This window comes from Equus caballus, chromosome 17 (assembly GCF_041296265.1).
Source record: "Equus caballus isolate H_3958 breed thoroughbred chromosome 17, TB-T2T, whole genome shotgun sequence".
Taxonomy (NCBI): Eukaryota; Metazoa; Chordata; class Mammalia; order Perissodactyla; family Equidae; genus Equus; species Equus caballus.
In genome coordinates, this window is record NC_091700.1 from 88,931,965 (window position 1) to 88,952,239 (window position 20,275).

At 40.1% G+C, this 20,275-nt stretch overlaps 1 protein-coding gene across 3 annotated transcripts in view; it reads left to right on the plus strand.

The window, feature by feature from the left end:
- The window catches only part of UBAC2 (UBA domain containing 2), a 187,259-nt gene that overhangs the window by 105,483 nt on the left and 61,501 nt on the right, over nt 1-20,275 (plus strand). For all 3 annotated transcript variants that reach the window (XM_023621775.2, XM_023621774.2, XM_023621776.2), the window contains exon 7: nt 12,809-13,054. In XM_023621775.2, the coding sequence (XP_023477543.1) occupies nt 12,809-13,054 (246 nt within the window). The remainder of the gene's footprint in view (nt 1-12,808; nt 13,055-20,275) is intronic.

A 20,275-nucleotide genomic window follows, 5' to 3' on the forward strand; every position in this document is an offset into this window, starting at 1 on the left:
GATGGTGTTGATATTTCTCTTCTATCTTGATGATAACCTCTGGGAAAGGACTACGGTAAAATCAATGCATGTGATTTTTAACTCATTCATTATAGACAACAGCATAGCTTTTTATCAAGTCTTCTCACATTAGGTTATGTTACCGGGGAACATTTTCAAGATATTAGAGGTTTTTGTTGCTAAAGATTGTTTTTAGTCTGCTAAAGTCCCACTTCTTTTATAAAATTGAAAAGAAGATTTATATATCTAGAAATGTCTAGATTTTTCTAAATCTTCACATTCACTTTTTTATGAAAAATTCTTTTTTCCTCTTTTTTCGGTTTATTAAAGTATTATGTACATACAATAAAATTCCCCAATTTTAAGTATACAATTTGGTGAATTTGGCTAACAGTATACAGTCATATAACCACCACCACAATCAAGATAGAAAATAGTTCCCTCACCCTGAACAGTTTTTTCATTCCTTTTGCTCTCTGTCCTTTCACCCAACTGTCATCCCCAGGTAACCACTGGTCTTTTTTATGTCATTATAGTTTTGCCTTTTCTAGAATTTCATATAATTGGAATCATATAATATGAAGTCTTTTGGGTTTTACTTCTTTCACTTAACGTGATGTTTTTGAGATCAATCTGTTTTATTACTATTTCATTCCTTGTTATTGTAAGTATTAACCTGTGTTCTGGTTGTACCACAATTTCATTTGTCATTCACCAGTTAATGAACATTTGGGTTGCTTCCAGGTTTGAGTTATTGTGAACAATGCTGCTTTGAACATCTGTGTACATATTTCTGTGTGTTTATTTCTCTTGGGTAAATACCTAGAAGTAGAATTTCTGGATCATATGATAAATGTATGTTTAACATTATAAAGTAGTACTACATCATTTTACAAAGTGGTTGTACCATTTTGCATTTCTACCATCAGTACACGAGAGTTCCAGTTGCTCCACATCCTTGCCAACACTTGGTATTGTCAGTCCTTTTAACTTTAACCATTCTAATTGGTGTGTGGTGATACCTTGTGGTTTTAATTTGCATTTCCTTAATGACTAGAGATTGGAGCATCTTTTCATGTGCCTGTTGGCCATTTGTATATTTTCCTTTGGGATATGTCTGTTCAAATTTTTTACCCAGTTTTTCATTAGGTTATGTTTGTTTTATAATTGAGTTAAAAGAATTTCTTTTATTTTCTGGATATAAACTCTTTGTTGGATATATGTTGTAAAAATTTTATTCCAGTCTGTGGCCTGCCTCTTTGTTTCCTTAACTATGTCTTTCAATGAGCAGAAGTTTTTAATCTTGATTAATTCATTGTTTCGGCTTTTAAAATAGTTTGTACATTTGATATCTTATTTAAGAAATCTTTGCTAATCCAGTGCACAAAGATTTTATCCTGTATTTTCTTCTAGAATTTAATAGTTTTTGCTGTTACATTCCAGTCTAAGATCCAATTTGAGTGTAATTCTTATGAGGTAAGGGTTGAGATTTATTTTTTCCAAACAGATATCTAGCATTGTCCTATCAGCATTTGTTGAAAAGACTCTCGTCTCCTTTGCATTACCCTGGCACCTTTGTTGAACATCAGTTGACCAGTGTGGGTCTATTTCTTGACTTTCTTTTCTGTCCCATTGATTTATATGTCTATCCTGATGCCATTACCATACTGTTGTGAGTACCTGTTGTTTTTGGTAAGTCTTAAAATGAGGTAATATAAGTCTTCCAGCTTTGTTCTTTTTCAAAACTGGTTTAGCTATTTTAGGAGCATTGACTTTCCATAATGCATTTTTAAATCAGCTTATAATTTCTTCAAAAAAGAAAAAAACAGGGCCCGGCCCCGTGGCTGAGTGGTTAGGTTCTCGTGCTCTGCTGCGGTGGCACAGGGTTCCACCGGTTCGGATCCTGGGCACAGACATGGCCATGCTGAGGCAGCATCCCACATGCCACAACTAGAAGGACCCACAACTAAAAATATACAACTATGTACCAGGGGGCTTTGGGGAGAAAAAGGAAAAATAAAATCTTTTAAAAAAGAGAAAAAAACAGTTAAGATTTTGCATGGGATGGAATTGAAACTATAGATCAGTTGAGGAGAATTGCCATTGTGATGATTTTGAAATATGCCCACAAATTCTTTTATACTTGAAGAGATGGAGCATAATTCCCCTCACCTAGAATGTGGGCTACACTTAGCAATTTGCTGAAAATGAATAGAATATGGCAGAAGTGACAAAGTGTGGCTCCAAAGGGCAGGTCGTAAAGGACACAGTTGCTTCCTCTCAGATCATTTGCTCTGGGGTAAGCCAACTGCCATGTCATAAGACACTGAAGCAGCTCTGTGAAGAGGTCCACATGGAAAAGCACTTTGGCCTTCTGCCAACAATCAGCACTAACTTGCCAGTTGTGTTTTTGAGCCACCTTGGAAGCTGATTCTCCAATGCCAGTCAAGCTTTCAGATGAGTGCAGGTAGGCTGGCATCTTAACTTCAGCCTCATTAGACACCTTGAGCCACAACCACCCAATTAAGCTGCCACCAGATTTCTGACCCACATAAACTGTGTGTATAATAAATCCTTATTGTTTTAAGCCACTGAGTTTTGGGTAATTTGTTATTCAGTAATAGGTAACTAATACAACCATTCTAACAATATTGGGTCTTCCAATCCATGAACATGGTATATCTTTACATTTATTTAGCAATTCTTTAATTCTCCTTTTTTTTTTTTTAAAGATTGGCACGTGGGCTAACAACTGTTGCCAATCTTCTTCTTTTTTTTTTTTATTTTTAAAGATTGGCACCTGAGCTAACAACTGTTGCCAACCTTTTTTTTTTTCTTTTTTTTTCCCCTGCTTTATCTACCCAACCCCCCCCCCCCCCCCACAGTACATAGTTGTATATCTTAGTTGCAGGTCCTTCCAGTTGTGGCATGTGGGATGCCACCTCAACATGGCCTGATGAGTGGTGCCGTGTCCACTCCCAGGATCCGAACCCTGGGCCGCCACAGCGGAGCACACAAACTTAACCACTCAGCCACGGAGCTGGCCCCAGTTTTTAAATTTTCAATGTACAGGCCTTGCACATCTTTCATTAAATGTATTCCTAAGTATTTGTGGGGTTTTGATTCTATTTTATTTTATTTACTTATTTATTTTGGTGAGAAAGATTGTCCCTGAGCTAATGTCTGTTGCCAGTTTTCCTCTTTTTGCTTGAGGAAGGTTGTCCCTGAGCTAACGTTTGTATCACTCCTCCTCTATTTTGTGTGTGGGACACCGCCACAGCATGGCTTGATGAGAGCTGTGTAGATCTGTGCCTAGGGATCCAAACCTGCAAATCCTTGGCCTCTGAAGCAGAGTGCGTGAACTTTAACCACTGCACCACCTGGCCAGCCCTTGATGCTATTTTAAATGGGGTTGTTTTTATACTTTTTGTTCCACTTGTTTGTTGCTAGTGTATAGAAATGCAGTTGATTTCTGTATATTGCTACTGTATCCTGTAATTTTGCCAAATTTGTTCATTATTTCTGGTAGCTCTTCTTTGGATTCCTTAGGGTTTTCTACATACATGATTACGTCATCAGGAAATATGTTTTCTGTATATGTTTTACTTCTTCCTTTGTAATCTGTGTCTTTTCTTTTTCTTGTCTTACTGCACTAGCTAAGACTTCTAGAACAACGTTAAATAAAAGTGGCGAATGGACGTCTTTGCCTTGTTTCTGGTCTTAGAAAGCATTGAGTTTTTCACCATTGAGTCTATATCTGTAAATGCATAAATCATTGTAGATCTTCACGTTCATTTTTAGTTTATTATTTTTAGCCCAATGTAAGAAACAAGGAAGCCTATTTTCCTATTTTCAGCATAAGCCTATTTTCCCCTTAATTTTAGTTTATTCCATCAGTTTATGAAAGTGAATACAATTTTAAAGGGGGATGGTCTCCTTGTTAAAAGGAATATTTAAAGGTATTTACATTTCAGCACCTGATTAAGGCTTTTTCCATGTCCTAGAGACTCTAGCTGTCTCCCGATATATTTTATCCTTAGTAACAGAACCTTCATCTTATTTGGGCAGCAGTGCCTCCAACTAAGAGACCAGATTCCCCAGTTTCCTTTGCATCTAGATATGTCCGTCAGACTAAATCCTGGCCGTTGAGCTATAAACACATATTGGTGGGACGTCTGGGAAGGCTCCTTAAAGTAGCCTTTTATCCCTTTGTCTTTCCTCATTTTCTTCTCCCTGCAGTTAAGATAGTTGGGACTTTTTTAATATGAGGGAGAAATAAACTTCTGTTGTATTTAAGCCACTGTTATTTGCAGTTTTCTGCTTTGCGCAGTTAACCTAACCCTCCTGATGCATGATTTTCCAAAAGGAAAAGCTTAGAGCAGCTTTCTAAGACAGTTTGTTAGAAACAAATAATCTGTGATCAGTCTAATTGATTCTGTCCCTATTCCAATTTAATTTCCCAAGAATCAGAAGGATACCCAGTGTTTTAATTGTGTACTTCAGAATGTTATTAAAAGAGATGAGAGCTATAAGAAGTTCATCTGAATTGCTTCTACACTTGGCAAAGAACAAGATAACGAGACTCTTTCAATAAGTGCAAAGCCCCATGATTCTGTCTGTCATGAAAAGAACAATCATATCATAATTAATCGCGAATGGCAGAAATATCTTTTGGCACCCCTAATTTGCATACATATTCTTTGGGAATAAAATAAGTAATTTCCAAGGTTCCTTTCTTTAGCATTTTCAGTGAAGAAGAAGGAATAGGAAAATGTCAGGTCCATTAGAGCAGGGGTTTTCTTTGTTTTGATCTCTGCTGTATCCTAGCATTTAGAACACAGCCTAGCACATACTAGATGTTCAGTAAGTGTGTGTCAAATGAATAAATGAGGCCTCAGTGGGTCTGGTTTCTTCAGGACTTGAGTGCATATGAAGTCTGTATGGTGGGGTCCAGGTCAAGGGGATGTTTGTTCCCTTGGCTCATCCCTGTCTTGCAGAGGCCCCCTTGTGCCTGAGGAGAAGCAGCTTCTTGTGTTTATCCTGTTGCCCTGCTGGATGAAAGGTTCTGACTGTTGGGACCATGGCTCACAGGACCTTGGCAGTGCAGTTTGTCATGTGGGTTTTTCTTCAGCCACGGTTGGCTGGAAAAAGAGATCAACAAACACCTGAGCGTCGTTGCCAGGTCATGGTTTCTCACCTTTGCCTGCTGTGGTTTCATGCTAATACTAAATAGGACCAGAGGACAGTTGAGGTTTATTCTCTATGATCAAGAGTGTTTCACGTGTTTTCTGCGCAGCAAGTTAAATTCTTTGTTTGCCTGATGAGCTTTATTTCATGATTCCCTTTCTAAAAGGACTAATAATCTGAAAAATCAGAGTAAGTATGTAGTTAATGTCCATATTTATCAGTGGCCTAAAAGAAAACAATTTCCTATTGTTTTACATTCTCAGTTCGATTTGTGACATGGTAACTTCTACTCTGGCTTGTGGGGAGCTCCTAGCTCTAACCTAGAGCTGCGGCCTGGCTCTTTGGCTTGGACTTTCAAGTGCACGTGACCCAGAGTGCTCTCTGGTTGCCTTATGCTGGGTCCCTTTTCCTGGCCGGGGTTCCTGATCCCTGCTGCTCACATGCTCTGAATCCAGCGCTAGCTGGCATTCCCAGACACAGCACACTTGTTCCATTTCATTGTATCTGGCCATCCTGGCCTGCTTGAGACCACTGCTATTGCTTTGTCTCTTGTCTTTGGGCCTCTCAGCTTCTTGTTGTGCCTCCCGGCTCTGAGGCCCTGCCAGACTCCCTCCCTTAGAGTTTCCTCTGGCTTCTTGACATGCAAATCTGAGCATTCAGTCTATTTTTAAAGACTCTTTTTTCACAAACTCTATGAGTTTCGAGAAGACTCTCATTCAGAAGTCCTAATACAGGAAAAGTTTATGAGATAATGAAAATTAAAGTTAAAAGTAATGTATAAATGTAAAGTAGTATAATAAGTGATACTCTCAAAGTTTTGGTAGTAATGAGGTATAACTTAGGTAAAATTTAGTGCAGTTACTCTTATCTCATCTTGTCTTAGAATTGGGTGGGGTTGATTATCAAATATTTATAGGAAACTAAACTCTTTAAGCTCTTGTATTTTAATCCTTTGTGAATACCTAAAACATTTTACAATAGTATGTCATTTATTTGACATCTTGAGATCATGCTGGTATACCCAGAGGTGTATAAATAAATAAAGGACAGGTGAACTCTACCTTTTTGTCACATGGAAAAGTTCAAACTTAGCAACAAAAAAGTGTGCCTGCTGTCAACAGTCCAATCTCCTTTAAAAGAACCTAGGATTATTTATTATTTATTTATTTATTTTTGTGGAGCATTCGTTCATTCACCATTCTCCCAGCAAATACTTAAAGAGTACTTACTATGTGTCAGGCACGGTTCTAGGCGCAGAGGCCAAACAGTGATCAAAACCAACCAAAATTCTTCTTCCAGAGCGTATGTTCAAATAGGAAGCAAACCCTTAGGATAGAAATTTAAGTAAATGAGCACAAAAGCCTTATTTTATCCCTGCCAGAATTTGTAGTAGTGTACTTGTTTATTACTGGGTTAGGATATCCTAATTCTTTGTACGATAGTCCTACCTACTAAAATTGAATATACAATTTTCTGAGTATATACATGATGATGGGGATAGGGATAGATGTGGGCAGGAAAGTGAAAATCTTTAATTGTCATCGATTCCTTAAAGGAATTTATGACCTACTCCCCCCCAAATTAAGAACCACTACTAAATTGGGAACTCCTTTAAGTATAGGCAACAGCTGTGCATTTTCATTAATTTTTTTTCCTAAAATTTTTAAAAGACATATGATTGCATAAAGCAAAAATAACACTGCATTGATGGGTTTATAAGGTATATAGGTGTAATATATAAGACAAAGTAGCACAGTGGATGGGGGTGATGTTAAATGGAACTATACTCTTGCAAAGTTCATATATTTTATTTGAAATAATTCAGTATTAACTCTAAGCACATTGTGATGTTAAAGATACATGTTGTAATCCTTTGAGCAAACATGAAAAAATGCAATGAGATACTACTAAAAAAAAAAAGCAATAAAATTAAAATGAAATACTAAAAAATATTTGCTTAACACACGCACAAAAAGAAATAGGAAAGGAGAAACAAAGGACAAAAAACAGGGGCCAGCCTGGTGGCACAGTGGTTAAGTGCACACGTTCCACTTTAGCGGCCTGGGGTTCACCGGTGCGGATCCTGGGTGTGGACGTGGCACCGCTTGGCAAGCCATGCTGTGGTAGGCGTCCCACATATAAAGTAGAGGAAGATGGGCACGGATGTTAGCTCAGGGCCAGTCTTCCTCAGCAAAAGAAGAGGAGGATTGGCAGCAGTTGTTAGCTCAGGGCTAATCTTCCTAAAAAAAAAAAAAAAAAAAAAAGATGCAACAAATAGAAACCAAATAGCAAAATCCAATTGTATCAAGGAAAGTACAATAAGTTTGGATAGCTAAACACTCCAATCAAAAACACAGGTTGTCAGACTGAGTGTAAAAGCAAAAAGCCGCTATATGCAATCTACAAGACACACATTAAACACAGACACAAGGAAAGTTGAAAGTAAAAGGATGAAGAAAGATATATCATGGAAAGAGAAAACTGAAATGGCCATATTAGTACCAGACAAAATCGACCTCTGTCTGAGTGTTGCTAAAGACAAAGAAGGGTACTTTGTTATGATGAAAGAGTCAGTTATCAATGTATGTGTGCCTAACAACAGTTTCCAAAAACGGAAAATTCAAACAGAACTAAAGGGAGAAATGGACAAGTTCACAATCACACTTGGATACTTTGAGACTAAAAAATAAAAATGTGTAATTTTTCCCTTAATTCAAATCTCTCAGTTCTGATTTGATCAATTTTCTCATATGTTGCTATGTTTATAACAACATTTTACTATCTTCAGCTACATGAGTGTAACTTTGGCATTATATGGCCCCATTTTCTGTTTTCCTTCCTACTCAGATCTTCCGAAAAGGATCTACTTCCTTGCCTCCAATTCATTATGTATTTTTTTTCCATATTTATTTCCCATCTCTTTCTTTGCTAAAAAAAAAATGCTGGTTACCAATAGTGCTACCTCTCCATTCCTCTCCTTCCCTCCCTGTCATCTCCTGTAGAAGAAACCGCTCTCCATGGTTCTCTGCTTACTACGTAAGTATGTGCCCACTAACAGTCTCTGCTATTATTTTGTGTTTTGAAATTTTGCAAAAAGATGAATACAATATATGATACCTTTTAAAAAACATGTTCATACATGTACACTGAATTTATTTTAATTACTGTTTGGTATTCCATTGGATGGAATACCACTCATTAGCCCTTCCTCTACTTGGGACACTTTGTTTCCATTTCCTAGCTGTCACATACAGCATTGCAATCGAGTGCTCCCTAAAGCACCCTTCAGCTCGGCTAGGCATCCTCGAATGGCTCTCCAGCAGGCCTGTAGCCCTTTACCTTCCCTTAGGATTGGGTGAGAGTTCTCAGTTCGCCTCATCCTCACCAAAACCTCATACCAGATTTTTCCGTTTTTGCCAATTATTGTTATATTTTAACATTGTTCATTTTAGATTGCATTTCCCTAAAAATGAATGAGGATAAACATCTGTTCAGATGTTTGCTGACCATTTGAATTTCCTCTTCTGAAATTGTCTTTTCATCTACTTTGTAAATTGGGTTGATTGTCATTTTCTTACAAATTTATAGAGTTTCTTTATATGTTCTGAACTCTATTGACTAGGAGAATTCTAAATACCTTGTTCCAGGCTCTTACTTGTCTTTTCACTTCATTTATGATAACTTTTGGTGTAATGTAGCTTTTAAATTGTAAAGTAAATAAATGTATGTTTTCTTTTATGGTTTGTGCTTTATATTTCTTATTTACGAATCCCATCCCAATGCCAAAAAGATGTTCCTTCCTTCAGTATTTTGTGCAGAAAGATTGACAGTTCTCTAAATTATGTTTGTGTCCTTAATCTGTTGGGAGTTTCTGTATGGTATCAGGAATGGGGACCTGTTTTGTCTTTATCCTTACGCATAGTTTGTGTATGCTTTTCCCTCTAATTTACCCTTTTATGCTGTATACCAGGTGCCCTTGTACTCACGAGTCTGTTTCTATGCTCTTGTTCTTTAGGTCTATTTGAGTAGCTCTACATAAAGACCACACTATTTTATTTACTCAAACTTTATAGCATATCTTGAAATCTGATAGGGTTTATTATGTTTCTTTAAAATTACCTTGGCTATTCTGGATCCTTTATTCTTCATTTTTAAATCTTTTCATTGTGATATATAACACATAGCAAAATGTGCATGAACTATAAATGTCATGAAGCTGAACCAATCACTGTAAAGTGAACACACCCCTAAAAGCCCACGCAGGTCAGAGCATTGCCAGCCCTAGAACCCCTCGGCCCCCCCCCATCCCGTGACTGCTCTCTTGGGATCTCTGATCATCACCTTCATGCTTTGCTTTACGATTTTTTCACTTGATTTGTAATTCAGAATGATCCATTTACAAAAGTGGAATCATAATATATGCAATCTTCTGTGTCTGGCTTCCTTTTCCCAACATTTTGTTTTTAAAGTTTAAACCTTAAACATTTTATATGAATTTTAGGATTAACGTTTAAGTTCCAACAAAAACCCTAAGATTTTATTTTGAATTATTTTGAATTTATATATTAATTTGGTGAAAATTGGTATCTTAACTATTTTGTATCTTCCCGTTCATGCATGTGATATCTTTATTTGTTTCTAGGTTTTTAAAAATTTTCCTTTATTATAGTTTTTTAGTTTTCTCTATAAAGGCCTTACATATTTTTTATTCAGTTTATTCCTAAGTATCTCATAGTTTTTGTTGTTGTTATCTGCTGATAGTTAATTGTTTTTCCTTTCTAGGCAGTCTGCATTTATCTCTGGTTACTCTTAAGGATTTCTTTCTTTGTTTCACGGCAATAGATCTAGAGATAAATTTCATTTTATTATCCTTCTTGGGACTCTTGCATTTTCAACCTGAGGATTTATATTCTTTATTAATTCTGGAAAACTCTCAGCCATTATCTCTTGAAATATTGTCTCCCTCTCTCCATATTCTCTCTGTTGTCTTCTCCCGGAAGCTCTATGAGACATATACTGGAGCGCCTCCCTGTCTGAATGGAATCTGCCTGTGTAGAGCCCCAGGCCTCCCCTCTGGGCCTGTTCTACCCCCTTCAGAGCCTCTTTGAGCCATGCCATGCAGAGCTTTTTACCTTCTCACTGTAGAGAAGAGGAGAGGAGATGTGGGTCATGCTCGGTGCAGGAAGGAATTCAGGTTGCTTCTTACACAGAGTTTAGTAATCCGCCACTTCACTCCTGCTATCCCCAGTACCTGGTGCCTATAGACCCTGAACCTACCTGAGCTCCAGGGGACTCTGCCAGCATTTGGACTTACCCTTCTTCTCATATACTAAGTGATTTCTAATTACTCAATGTATTTCCCAGTTTCTTAGTGTGTTTCAGGATTACAGATGCTTTTGTAGGGAAGGAAAATTTGTTTCTTCTTCTTTTCTATGTTCTTTCGCTGATCTAATAATTAAATAGACATAAGAAAAATGAACAGCAGAAAAATGAATTTAATTTCATATGTACAGGAGCCCCAAAGATATGAGGCTCAAAGAAGTGACCAAAGCAGGCAGGTTTTATACCTTTTAGACAAAGAAACAATAAATTTGTGAAGAATTGGAAAGAGAAGAAGGTCAGGCTTAGGGTAGTAAGTTAGTGAGGAAGTAACAAGACTTGTTTATGCAGCCTTCTGGCCTTGAATTCTCTCTCTGGCAGTAAGAATGCCTTTTACCCTCCTCGTACGAGGAGGATACCTTCACATGGGCAATTTATTTCCTGCTTTCAGGAGAGCTAAGGAGGGTCAGAGTGTCCCTCTTGTACCAGCTGTTTCTCAAGTAACTTTAATTTAAAATAACCATTATGCCAAAGTGGCATATTTTGGTGTGGCATATTCTGCTTCTCTTCGCTTTCTAGTTTCACTGAATGTGGAGTTTATTTCTGTTTTCGTTTTCTTTGTTGTTTTGCACCATTTTTAAGAGAAGCGGTATGGAAATTATTTAAAACCAAAAGTCTTCCACCATTCACTCTTCAGCCTGCTGTAGTCTGTCTTTGCTCCTACTGCTGCGCCGAAACTGTTCCTATAAGGTCATCAAAGGCATCCATTTTGCCAAATCCAATGGTTGTTTTCCTTTCTCTATATTACTTGAATTCTGAGCTGCATTAGACATAGCTGACCATTCCCATCTTTAAAACACTGTTCTCTTAGCTTCAGTTTTCCTTCTGTTCACTGGCAGCCCCTTCTCAGATTTCTTTACTGACTTTTCCTACTCTGTCCATCCACAAAATATTGGTGTACCCCTGGGTTCAATCCTAAGTCCTCTTTTCACTTCTATCATATGTCCCCAACCCCCATATTGTCTCATCTAGTCCCATTGTTTTAAACACCATCTAATCCAGTGACTCCAAAATCTTTATCTCTGCTAACTTTTCCCTTGAGTTCCAGATTTGTATATCCAACTACTCACTTGATAGCTCAACTTAAGATTTCTCATAGATGCTCCCAAACTCATTCCTGCATTGCATTTGCTGTTTTCCCTGCCTGAAATGCTCTTCCTCCAATTCTTCAAATCTCTGGCACCCCATCATCCTTAATATCTTCACTCGTGTCACTTCCTCCAAAGCTTCCCTGACCATCCAACCTAAAGAAAGTCCCTGCTCCAAGTCAGTTTGTTTTATTTTCTTCATAGAACTTGTCGAGAATTGTTCTGCATGTTTATGTGTTTATTCTCTGTTATTCCTATTGACCTGTTACCTCTGTGAGATAGGACCTGTTTATGTTGTCTTGGCTATATTCCAAGTGCCTGGTCTATAGCAGGTGCTCAATAAATTCTTGCCTAATTAATTAATTTGAATGTTATTAATAGAATGTTAAAGTCTACTCTTCTCCTGTTAGACAGAAAGTTTTCAAATATGCTCTAATTTGGTATGAATAATTTCTTACTCTAAGAATCAAATTCACAAAATTAAAGATTTTTTTACAAAAGAATAGCCATACTTATTTTTACCTAGAAGACCACAGAGAGTCTTTAGACTTCTCTTACCATATAAATTACCTTAAAGATGAAAAATAGGCTTGTTTATAAACAGAATTGTTAATTGCTAACTGTTGGCCAGGATTTAAAAACCTAGAAAAATCAATACTTGAAAAATGTATTAAAACACTATGTAAATTCTAGATTGTTTTTATTTTCTGGCAAATTTATTATATGGCTAGATTACATCATTGAACATCAAAGTTGTTTTCTGCCACTCTCTGTCTCCAGTGGCCATCTGCCAATAAGAGTAACCACAGAGTTAGTGTGAAAGTGTTTTGATAATCAGATATTTTATGGCTTTTCTAAAATGAAAGCATTGTTTTTTAAATATTTTACCAGTACTTTCAGTGTTAAGTAGTTAGGATTTTGCTATCTCTTCTAACTTAATAAAAACAAATTTGTTTAATGAGTAAATTAAGTTTTTTGTTGATTTGTACTGCTTAGTATTCTGCAACTTGGTAGGAGTTTTCATTATCACCCAACACTGCTAGAATGAAGAAAAATACCATCAGAAGTATTTTTTGGTTATTGATTTCTATGGAAAATATGTTCTTTAAACTTTTATTACATTTAAACAATCCAGTTGGACTTTTTTCTTTTAGGTTTCTGGTATCTGCTACAACAGCAACGTGTTACGAGTTCATCAGGTGCTCTGCATCCCCAGCTGGATGGCAAAGTTCTTTTCTTGGACACTTGAGCCCATCTTCGCATCTTCAGAACCGGCCACCGAAGCCAGAATTGGGATGGGGGCCACAGTAGACATTCAGAGACAGCAAAGAATGGAGCTGCTTGATCGGCAGCTGATGCTCTCTCAGTTTGCACAAGCGAGGCGACAAAGACAGCAGCAGGTAAATAATAATAATAATTAAAAACTCAAAAATACTGAGTGGCCTGAGTAAACTTTTCCTCTGTGGCTGTATGTGTGGTAGAGACTACATTTTATTCCTGTGCATTGCAATGTGGATATTTTGATATGTTTCCAAATAGAGTGTAGGTCTCTGATAGTGGCTTTTCATTTTTTTTTAAAGGTAAAAAAATAAATTGTAGCTGAAAGCCTGGTCAAACTGGACATTCTTGTCCCGCTTCTATTAGATAAACATTATTTCTTAGAGAAACACCAACCTAGTTAGCAAGACGTGATATTTATCTGTTTTTATAATCTTGTAAAAGCCGCAGTGTCTTCCTGTTAAAATGCTTATTATCATGTGCTCTGGAGTGAAGAGCAAGTGTAAAACTTCTTGATTTTCCTTGGTTGAAATGGAGAGAATATGAAGGTAAGAAAATTTTCAAGGGAACAACCAATGAGTAAATCAAACAAATGTTGTGTTTTCCTAGCCTTGTCATTAATCATCAGGAAATATTGAGCATTTATGTACAAAAACTGCTGTATCCAAACACACTTGTCTTTCAAGGGTTACAGTACGTCAGGCTAAAACCTCATACCTGATCTCTCTTTGTCGCTTCTGTGATCCAGCACACTGAACTCTTCATTTCTTGTCTCCATCTTCTTTACCCTCTGGGGTATGAGAGACTGCTGTTGTCTCTTGCCATCTCCCTGTCTCCTGTGTGCATTGGGTGGGAGAAGTAGTCTACAGGCCTCACAATGGTCTGGAGAAGTGAAATCAGATGTGACATCCTAGTGTCCCATTGGAGATGTGGGTCCCAGAGTTTATATCTGGGGTGGGAAGAAGGGGGGCCTTTATCAATGGGCTAAGTCTACAGGTGAAAGAGAGACACAAAGGTTGTTCCCTTCAGATGTATTTGAATTTGAGGTGACTCTGGAACATACAGTAAAGATACCATACCCATGATGTAGTTAAATATGGAGGACAGACATCTCTCTTAGAGAGGTCAAAGCTGGAAGTGTAGATCACAGAGTCAACTTTGTAGGGTTGAGAGATAAAAGCAAAGTGCTAGATGAGGTCTGTAAGAGAATTACATCCAAGATGAACGTAGGGTGTAGACTAAGCCTTGTATTTAGCGGGAGGAGGAGGTAGATCCTTCAAGGAAACAGAGGGAAGAATGAAAATCATGAGAACTCAGAGTGATCAGTATCCGAAAAACTGAGTAGTGGTGAGTGTAAATATTTTCAGGTAGGATGGACAGAGCTATAAAGGAGAGAAAGAAGGGCTCCTGGCTTAGATAATAGGATAGACAGCACCATTTCCACCAACATCAGAAGAGCAGATTTGAGGGAAATACATTGACTAAAATACCTTTGGGAGACCTGAGAGGAGATTCCCCATTACATAAGTATGGATCTTTTGCTTATAAGCAAGCCAGAAAAGTTGTATTTCTCAGCTTGGTGTCCCCAGGCAGATTTTTATGTATGAAGTTTATCAGAGAATGCTGCCAGGATCCGCATCTTGGGGGAGTGGTGATGAAGGACAGAGGGAGACTTTGAACAACAATTACAAAGAAGGCCTGAGCTAATCTTACAGAGAGCTGTGGCGTTGGCAGAGCCCTTCCACGTTGTCCCAGATTCAGACAAGGAGCTGAACTGTAAACCTCTGCCAACAAGTCATTGGTACAGATTGCAGGTCTTAGGCCAACTGGCTCTCCAAAGGTGCACCCCATCACTGAGGGAGTGTCCCTTTAGAACTGTCAGGTACCAACACCCCAGCAGTGGGAAGATTGAGAGCTTCAGTCCTCAGGGAGGTGGGGGATCTAGGCAGCAGACCACAGCATCTAACCCTCACGCTGCTTGGATCTTCTTGTTTTACCTAAGTTCTTGGAGCACCTCCTCCAAGATTCCAGTGGCACTCTTCCTGGGAGCAACATTGACAAGGAAGGTTAGCAGGACAACCTACATCCCCTTCTGCTGAAGCTGGTCTCAAGGGCATACTGATCATTGTCTCCCTTCTCTAGTGTCCATTCAAGAGTCCCCTCACCTTGGCTGAAAGGCTTACTTAGTGAAGTGACACATACCCTCATCCCTGTGGGGTCTGAGTCCCTGGTCACTAGGCCCTTCTCAGGCTGTGTCTGCTGCATTTGTCCATTTACTGTAAAAATTGGGCAAGGGAGTACGAGGCAATGCCCAGGTGATCACCTGGGTGCTACACATATGCTCCCCCTTGTGCCTATAGCCATACCTTTTCCTGATGATCAGGTTAAGTATTCCTGCCAGCATAATGACTCCTTTCCTTGCCTGCTGGTCTTTTGGCACAAAACCCCAAAATGACTGGGCAACTGCTGTAACTTAAAAAGTAATGGCATTCTTGCTTTGTCCCCAGATGGAAGTTTTCCCCTCCTGTGAGACAAGTTCTGTAAACCCATGGAATCTAGAGTTTCAGGAGCAGGAACCCTAGATTCCACAAATGGGGGAAATTATTTTTCTCAGTGTTCTGGAGGCTAGAGGTCCAAGCTCAAGGTCCTAGCAGGGTTGGTTTCTGGTGAGGGCTCTCCTTGGCTTTCAGACAACCACCTTCTTGTTCTGTCCTCACATGGCCTTTTCAGGTGTGTGCTCCTGGTATCTGTTATAAGGACACCAATCCTATTGGATTAGGGCCCAACCCTTATGACCTCATTTAACCTTAATTACCTCTTTGAAGGCCTTATCACCAAGTAAAGTCACATTAAGGGTTAGGGACTTCAACCTATGAATTTTGCAGGGACACATTTCGGTCCATAACTTGCCCCTTCCAGAGTGAAAAGGGCCCAGTATAGTTTACCTGGCACTAAGTGACTGTTGGTTCTCCTTGAGGGATGGTGGTCTGTCAGGTTCATCATTGGTCTCTGTTGCTGTTGGTAGCGAGGTCCGCCTTAGAGAGTGGAGTCCATGCATAGTCCTGTCCCTGCCACCCTGGCTACCCTGTTCATGTGCCAATATGGGAGTGGCCAGCGGTAGGGGCTGACTGATGTCAATTGGCTGAGTCATTTTGTCTCCCTGTTCTGTGGTGGTTATCCATGGTAGACATTAACCAGCAAAACATAGATGTCACACCTCATGCCTATTCCTTTAGCTATATCCCCATGCCTCTTCCTCAGGTCTCCTTGTCCCCTACCTTCCAGTACCCTGACCAACTAACCTAGTCATTTACTGTGTCCAGTGAATCCATATATGTTATTACCTCAAGCTACTTCTCTTTTCACACAAAGTGGATACATAACTGCACTGACCAGGCTCTGCCCATTGGGAGGATTTCCCCTCATCACTGTTTTTCAAGGTCACCCCTGAGTGGAGCTGTAGTGCAGCCACAGCCCATTTTCAGCTTTCACTTATGTACCGAGCCGACCCATCTGTGAACCAAATTTGGCCATTTTCCTCCTCTGTCTATTGGTTTAAGGGACCCGCCCTCATGTGACAGGAAGTGTGAATGAGGGAAGAGGTTTTGGTGTAACAGAGGTGATTAACATGGTGGTCTGGCATACCTGCTTCTGCTGCTCACCTGTGCCGTCCAGCCATGCTCATGCTGATCTTAGATACGCCACTTCCATCTGATGGTGGGTTTCTTTGGGCCCATGTGACCTTAATACTTGGTAGGTCTCACTTTATACCCATGGTCAGACACTTCCTGTTCTCCAGGGTCCAGCAGCAGTCTCTTGAAAGTATATAGTTTTCTGTCATATATGCAGGCCCTTACTCCAGTACCCTAGGGATCCATATTGTAGTTGTCCCTTGTGGCTTGCTGTAAACTCCATACAGTGTCTTTCCCCACCACAAGTACTTTGAATACCGTAGGCTCTGCCAGGTTGCACAGCCTAAGTGGCAATGACTAACACAGACCAAAATCCCTGCCCTCCTGGAGACTATATTCCAGCCAGGCAGCTCTGAAGTGATAGCCTTTGATCTGAGGCTCTACCCTCTGCTTGGCAGGCTCCTTCACTGTCTGAGCTTGGTCTTGCCCCCAGTAGGTGTAAGGTTCAGAATCCCAAGCCCTGGACTCTTTCCAGGGGCTTTACGTTGAATGATTTGCTGGAGAGTAAAGAGCATACTATTTTTGTCCTAGGCTTACTCAGTTCCCTCCTCATTTATTCCTAGCATCAGCCTTGAGAGATAAAGCTATTTCCTCCGTTTCCCCCGGGACTTGGGGGTGCTGGCCTACCCAAGGACACACAGCTGCCAATGGGGGTACAGGATTGGGACCCAGGTGTGTCTGACTCCAAGGCCTCTGCTCAATCCTTCGTCAAACTGCCTCCCATTAAGGAGAGCTCCTTGTGATTTTTTTTTTTCGTTTTTGCTTTGGCTAGCAGGAAACTCAGTGCCATGTTTAATGTTCAATCAAATTAACTGTTTAACCTAAAGTTAGAACTTTTGCTTTCACCTTCTATATGTTTTTAAAATATCTTTTCGTTTTAATGTCCTTGTATCTTTTATTGTAGGTAACCTCAAATTGTTATTGCACTTAAAATAAATCTGTTTGTTTAAAAACTGTTGGTTTTCAGATGTTCTTCATAGAACCCAGAGTTTATTTGGTCAGAAAGTCATTCAGTTACTAATTGCTATACATTAGATTGCTCTGTCTGCAGTTTTTAATTTCAAGCATTCCAAAATAGCGCTAAAGTCTTGTTTCAGTGTATTCCTTTATATTTCTTTTGCCTGCTATTGTCATATTTCATCTCGCCACCTGGTAGCTGCTTAGTGCTCACTGGGGTCCTCGCTTGGCTCTGGGGTCGCAGTCAGTCAGTCAGTCATTACTTGAGACTCCCTCTGACCAAGACTGGTGGGTACTCCAGGTGTAAAAGAAGTGAAGAACGTGCCCTTTCCCTTAATGAGTCTGTGATCAACTTCAGGGAACTTGGGTAGATATGCTTGAATTAGATAAGCATCCATGAACAATGAAATATTGACTAGAGTACCCCCGGCAGTAAGAGATGGAGAAGAGCGCCGTGAGTGTGGACTGATAATGTGAAAGGAGCATTCAAGCACTAGAAGGATGGGCAGGATTTGGGTGGGAAGAGAGGATGAGGCAGATTATCCCAGAGGAGAGGACCAGCAAGAGTGAGGGGGCGTGGAGATGATAAAGAGGCCCTGGAGAGGAAAGACCTCAAGGAGACCTGTTTGACTGGAGCATGGTAGGATCTGTCATGAGAAATGGGAAATACTACAGCAACTGTAACAGAGAGAGGCACTTTTAGTCCTGACCGCAGATTTGGGTTTTGACATTGGAGTCTATAAAGAGTGATTTAGTCAGTAATAAAAGTAGGACAATTATCTCAGAAAAATTTGTTTTATTGCAGTGTGTAAGATGGGGGGGAGAAAGGAGAGACTGCAGAGGAAGAAACAGATTTCTAAAATCCATCTCTCAGCTGTGTGAATGCCTTGGCTTGGATGATGGCAGTCTGTTTATTAGCTCTTCTGCTCACTCCTTAACTCTGTTGTTTCCTGAGGTCCAGTCTGCTGAGCTGCTTGCCCTAGACATTCTCAGCAGGGGACCCACCTAGCCCATCGCTGTCACCACTCTGTTAAGCCCATGGCTCCCAGATTTAGATCTACAAGCTAGACATCCCTCTCTCCTGGGCTCCAGACCTAAATAGCCTGCTGCCATCTGGACATCTCCACTTGACTGTTCCACAGGCACTTGAAATTTACCATTTCTTTGCCAAATTTTCTTCTCCTTCTCACTCCTTACCCTAAAGAAAGCGCTGTCATCTACCCAAAGCCCACACCAGAACATCTTGGCTTCGCCGCAGACTTTCCCCTCTTCTGCATCCATTTCCCTCTTCTCCCTCGCCTCCAATGCAGTCTCCTGGAGTCTACCTTCCTAGTCGTTCCCTCTCTCTTCATCCCACTGCCTTAGTTCAGGCCACCATCACCACTTACCTGGATTTCTACAGTAGCCTCTTACCTAATCACTTGTCATGACTGCCTCCCTCTCCACATCCCACCCCACAATTCAGCCCCAGAGAGATCTCTGTGAAAACACAAATCCGATTGTTTCACTTCTACTAAAACCCTTCAGAACCTATGCGTAGCTTTCAAGGTAGTTAAAACTCGTTACACAAGGCCCTTTCCTGCTTTTTAGCCACATCTTTTCCTCCGGCCCCATGTGCAGCCCTTAGGCTAACCATGCTGAACTATTTACAATTTATCATAGCCCTGTTGTTTCTCACTTCTTGCCTTCACATCTGCCCTTTTCTCTGCCCAAAACAAACTTCCCCTGTACCAACTTCCCCACCACGCCCCACCCCACCCCCACACACAATTTTTGCTCGCCTATCTCCTGTTCATTCTTCAGTATTTGTTTCAAATATCACCTCCTCGGGGAGGCCTTCTCCAGCCCCCTGGTTGGATCTGATCCTCTCTCTGGTCCTAGGGCGCCTGGAGGTCTCTTTCTGGGCACTTAGTACTCCTGCCGCTCACTGTTGATTTCCTTCCCTGTCTCTACCAGCAGTGTGTCTTGGGTGGGTCGAGAGTTTTTTCTTTGTATCTCCAGTATGTGAATAATGCCTGGCACATTAGGAACTCACATATTTGGGGGATTAATGACTAAATACATGTACAGTAAGTATTTACAGAATTACCTAATGTACTGAATTCCAGCTGAATGACGGCTAGAAAGTATACAGATATCTTCTGAGAGGACAAATGTGAAGCAAACCGTTAAAGACAGCCCAAGACATATTTAGAGAGTGCAGAGAGGAGGAAGAAAAGGAATTCCAGGGGGTCGAGGAGAAAACCAGGAAAGTTCAGTCGCAAGGAAACCTGGAGAGTAGAGTGTTTCAGGAAGAGTGGGAGAGTAGGTGTTCAACAGATTCAGATGCCACCCCCGGCCCCAAAAAAAGCCAAGCAGAGATAATGACTAAGAAAAGACCACTAGAGTCAGCAAGAATTAGTTCCCTCTTCAAAGGAGTTTCAGTGGGAATGCAGCACATTCAGAAGTAATGCATGAATTGGAAGTGGAGGAAGAACGATCCTCACTTCTCCTCTGAGCACCTGGCCTCATTCTTGGACGTCACTGTGGTAGTCACATCCAGGTTCTTTAAAGTTCACTATGACGTTAGACTTCTGAAAACATTTTTAACATGCTCTGAAGTGTATACAGAGTCCATAGCTCTAAAGGGCGATGAACAGTGTGACCACTCTGTAGACCTTGTTTCGTTTGGAGCTTGAGACCAGAGCGCTGTCA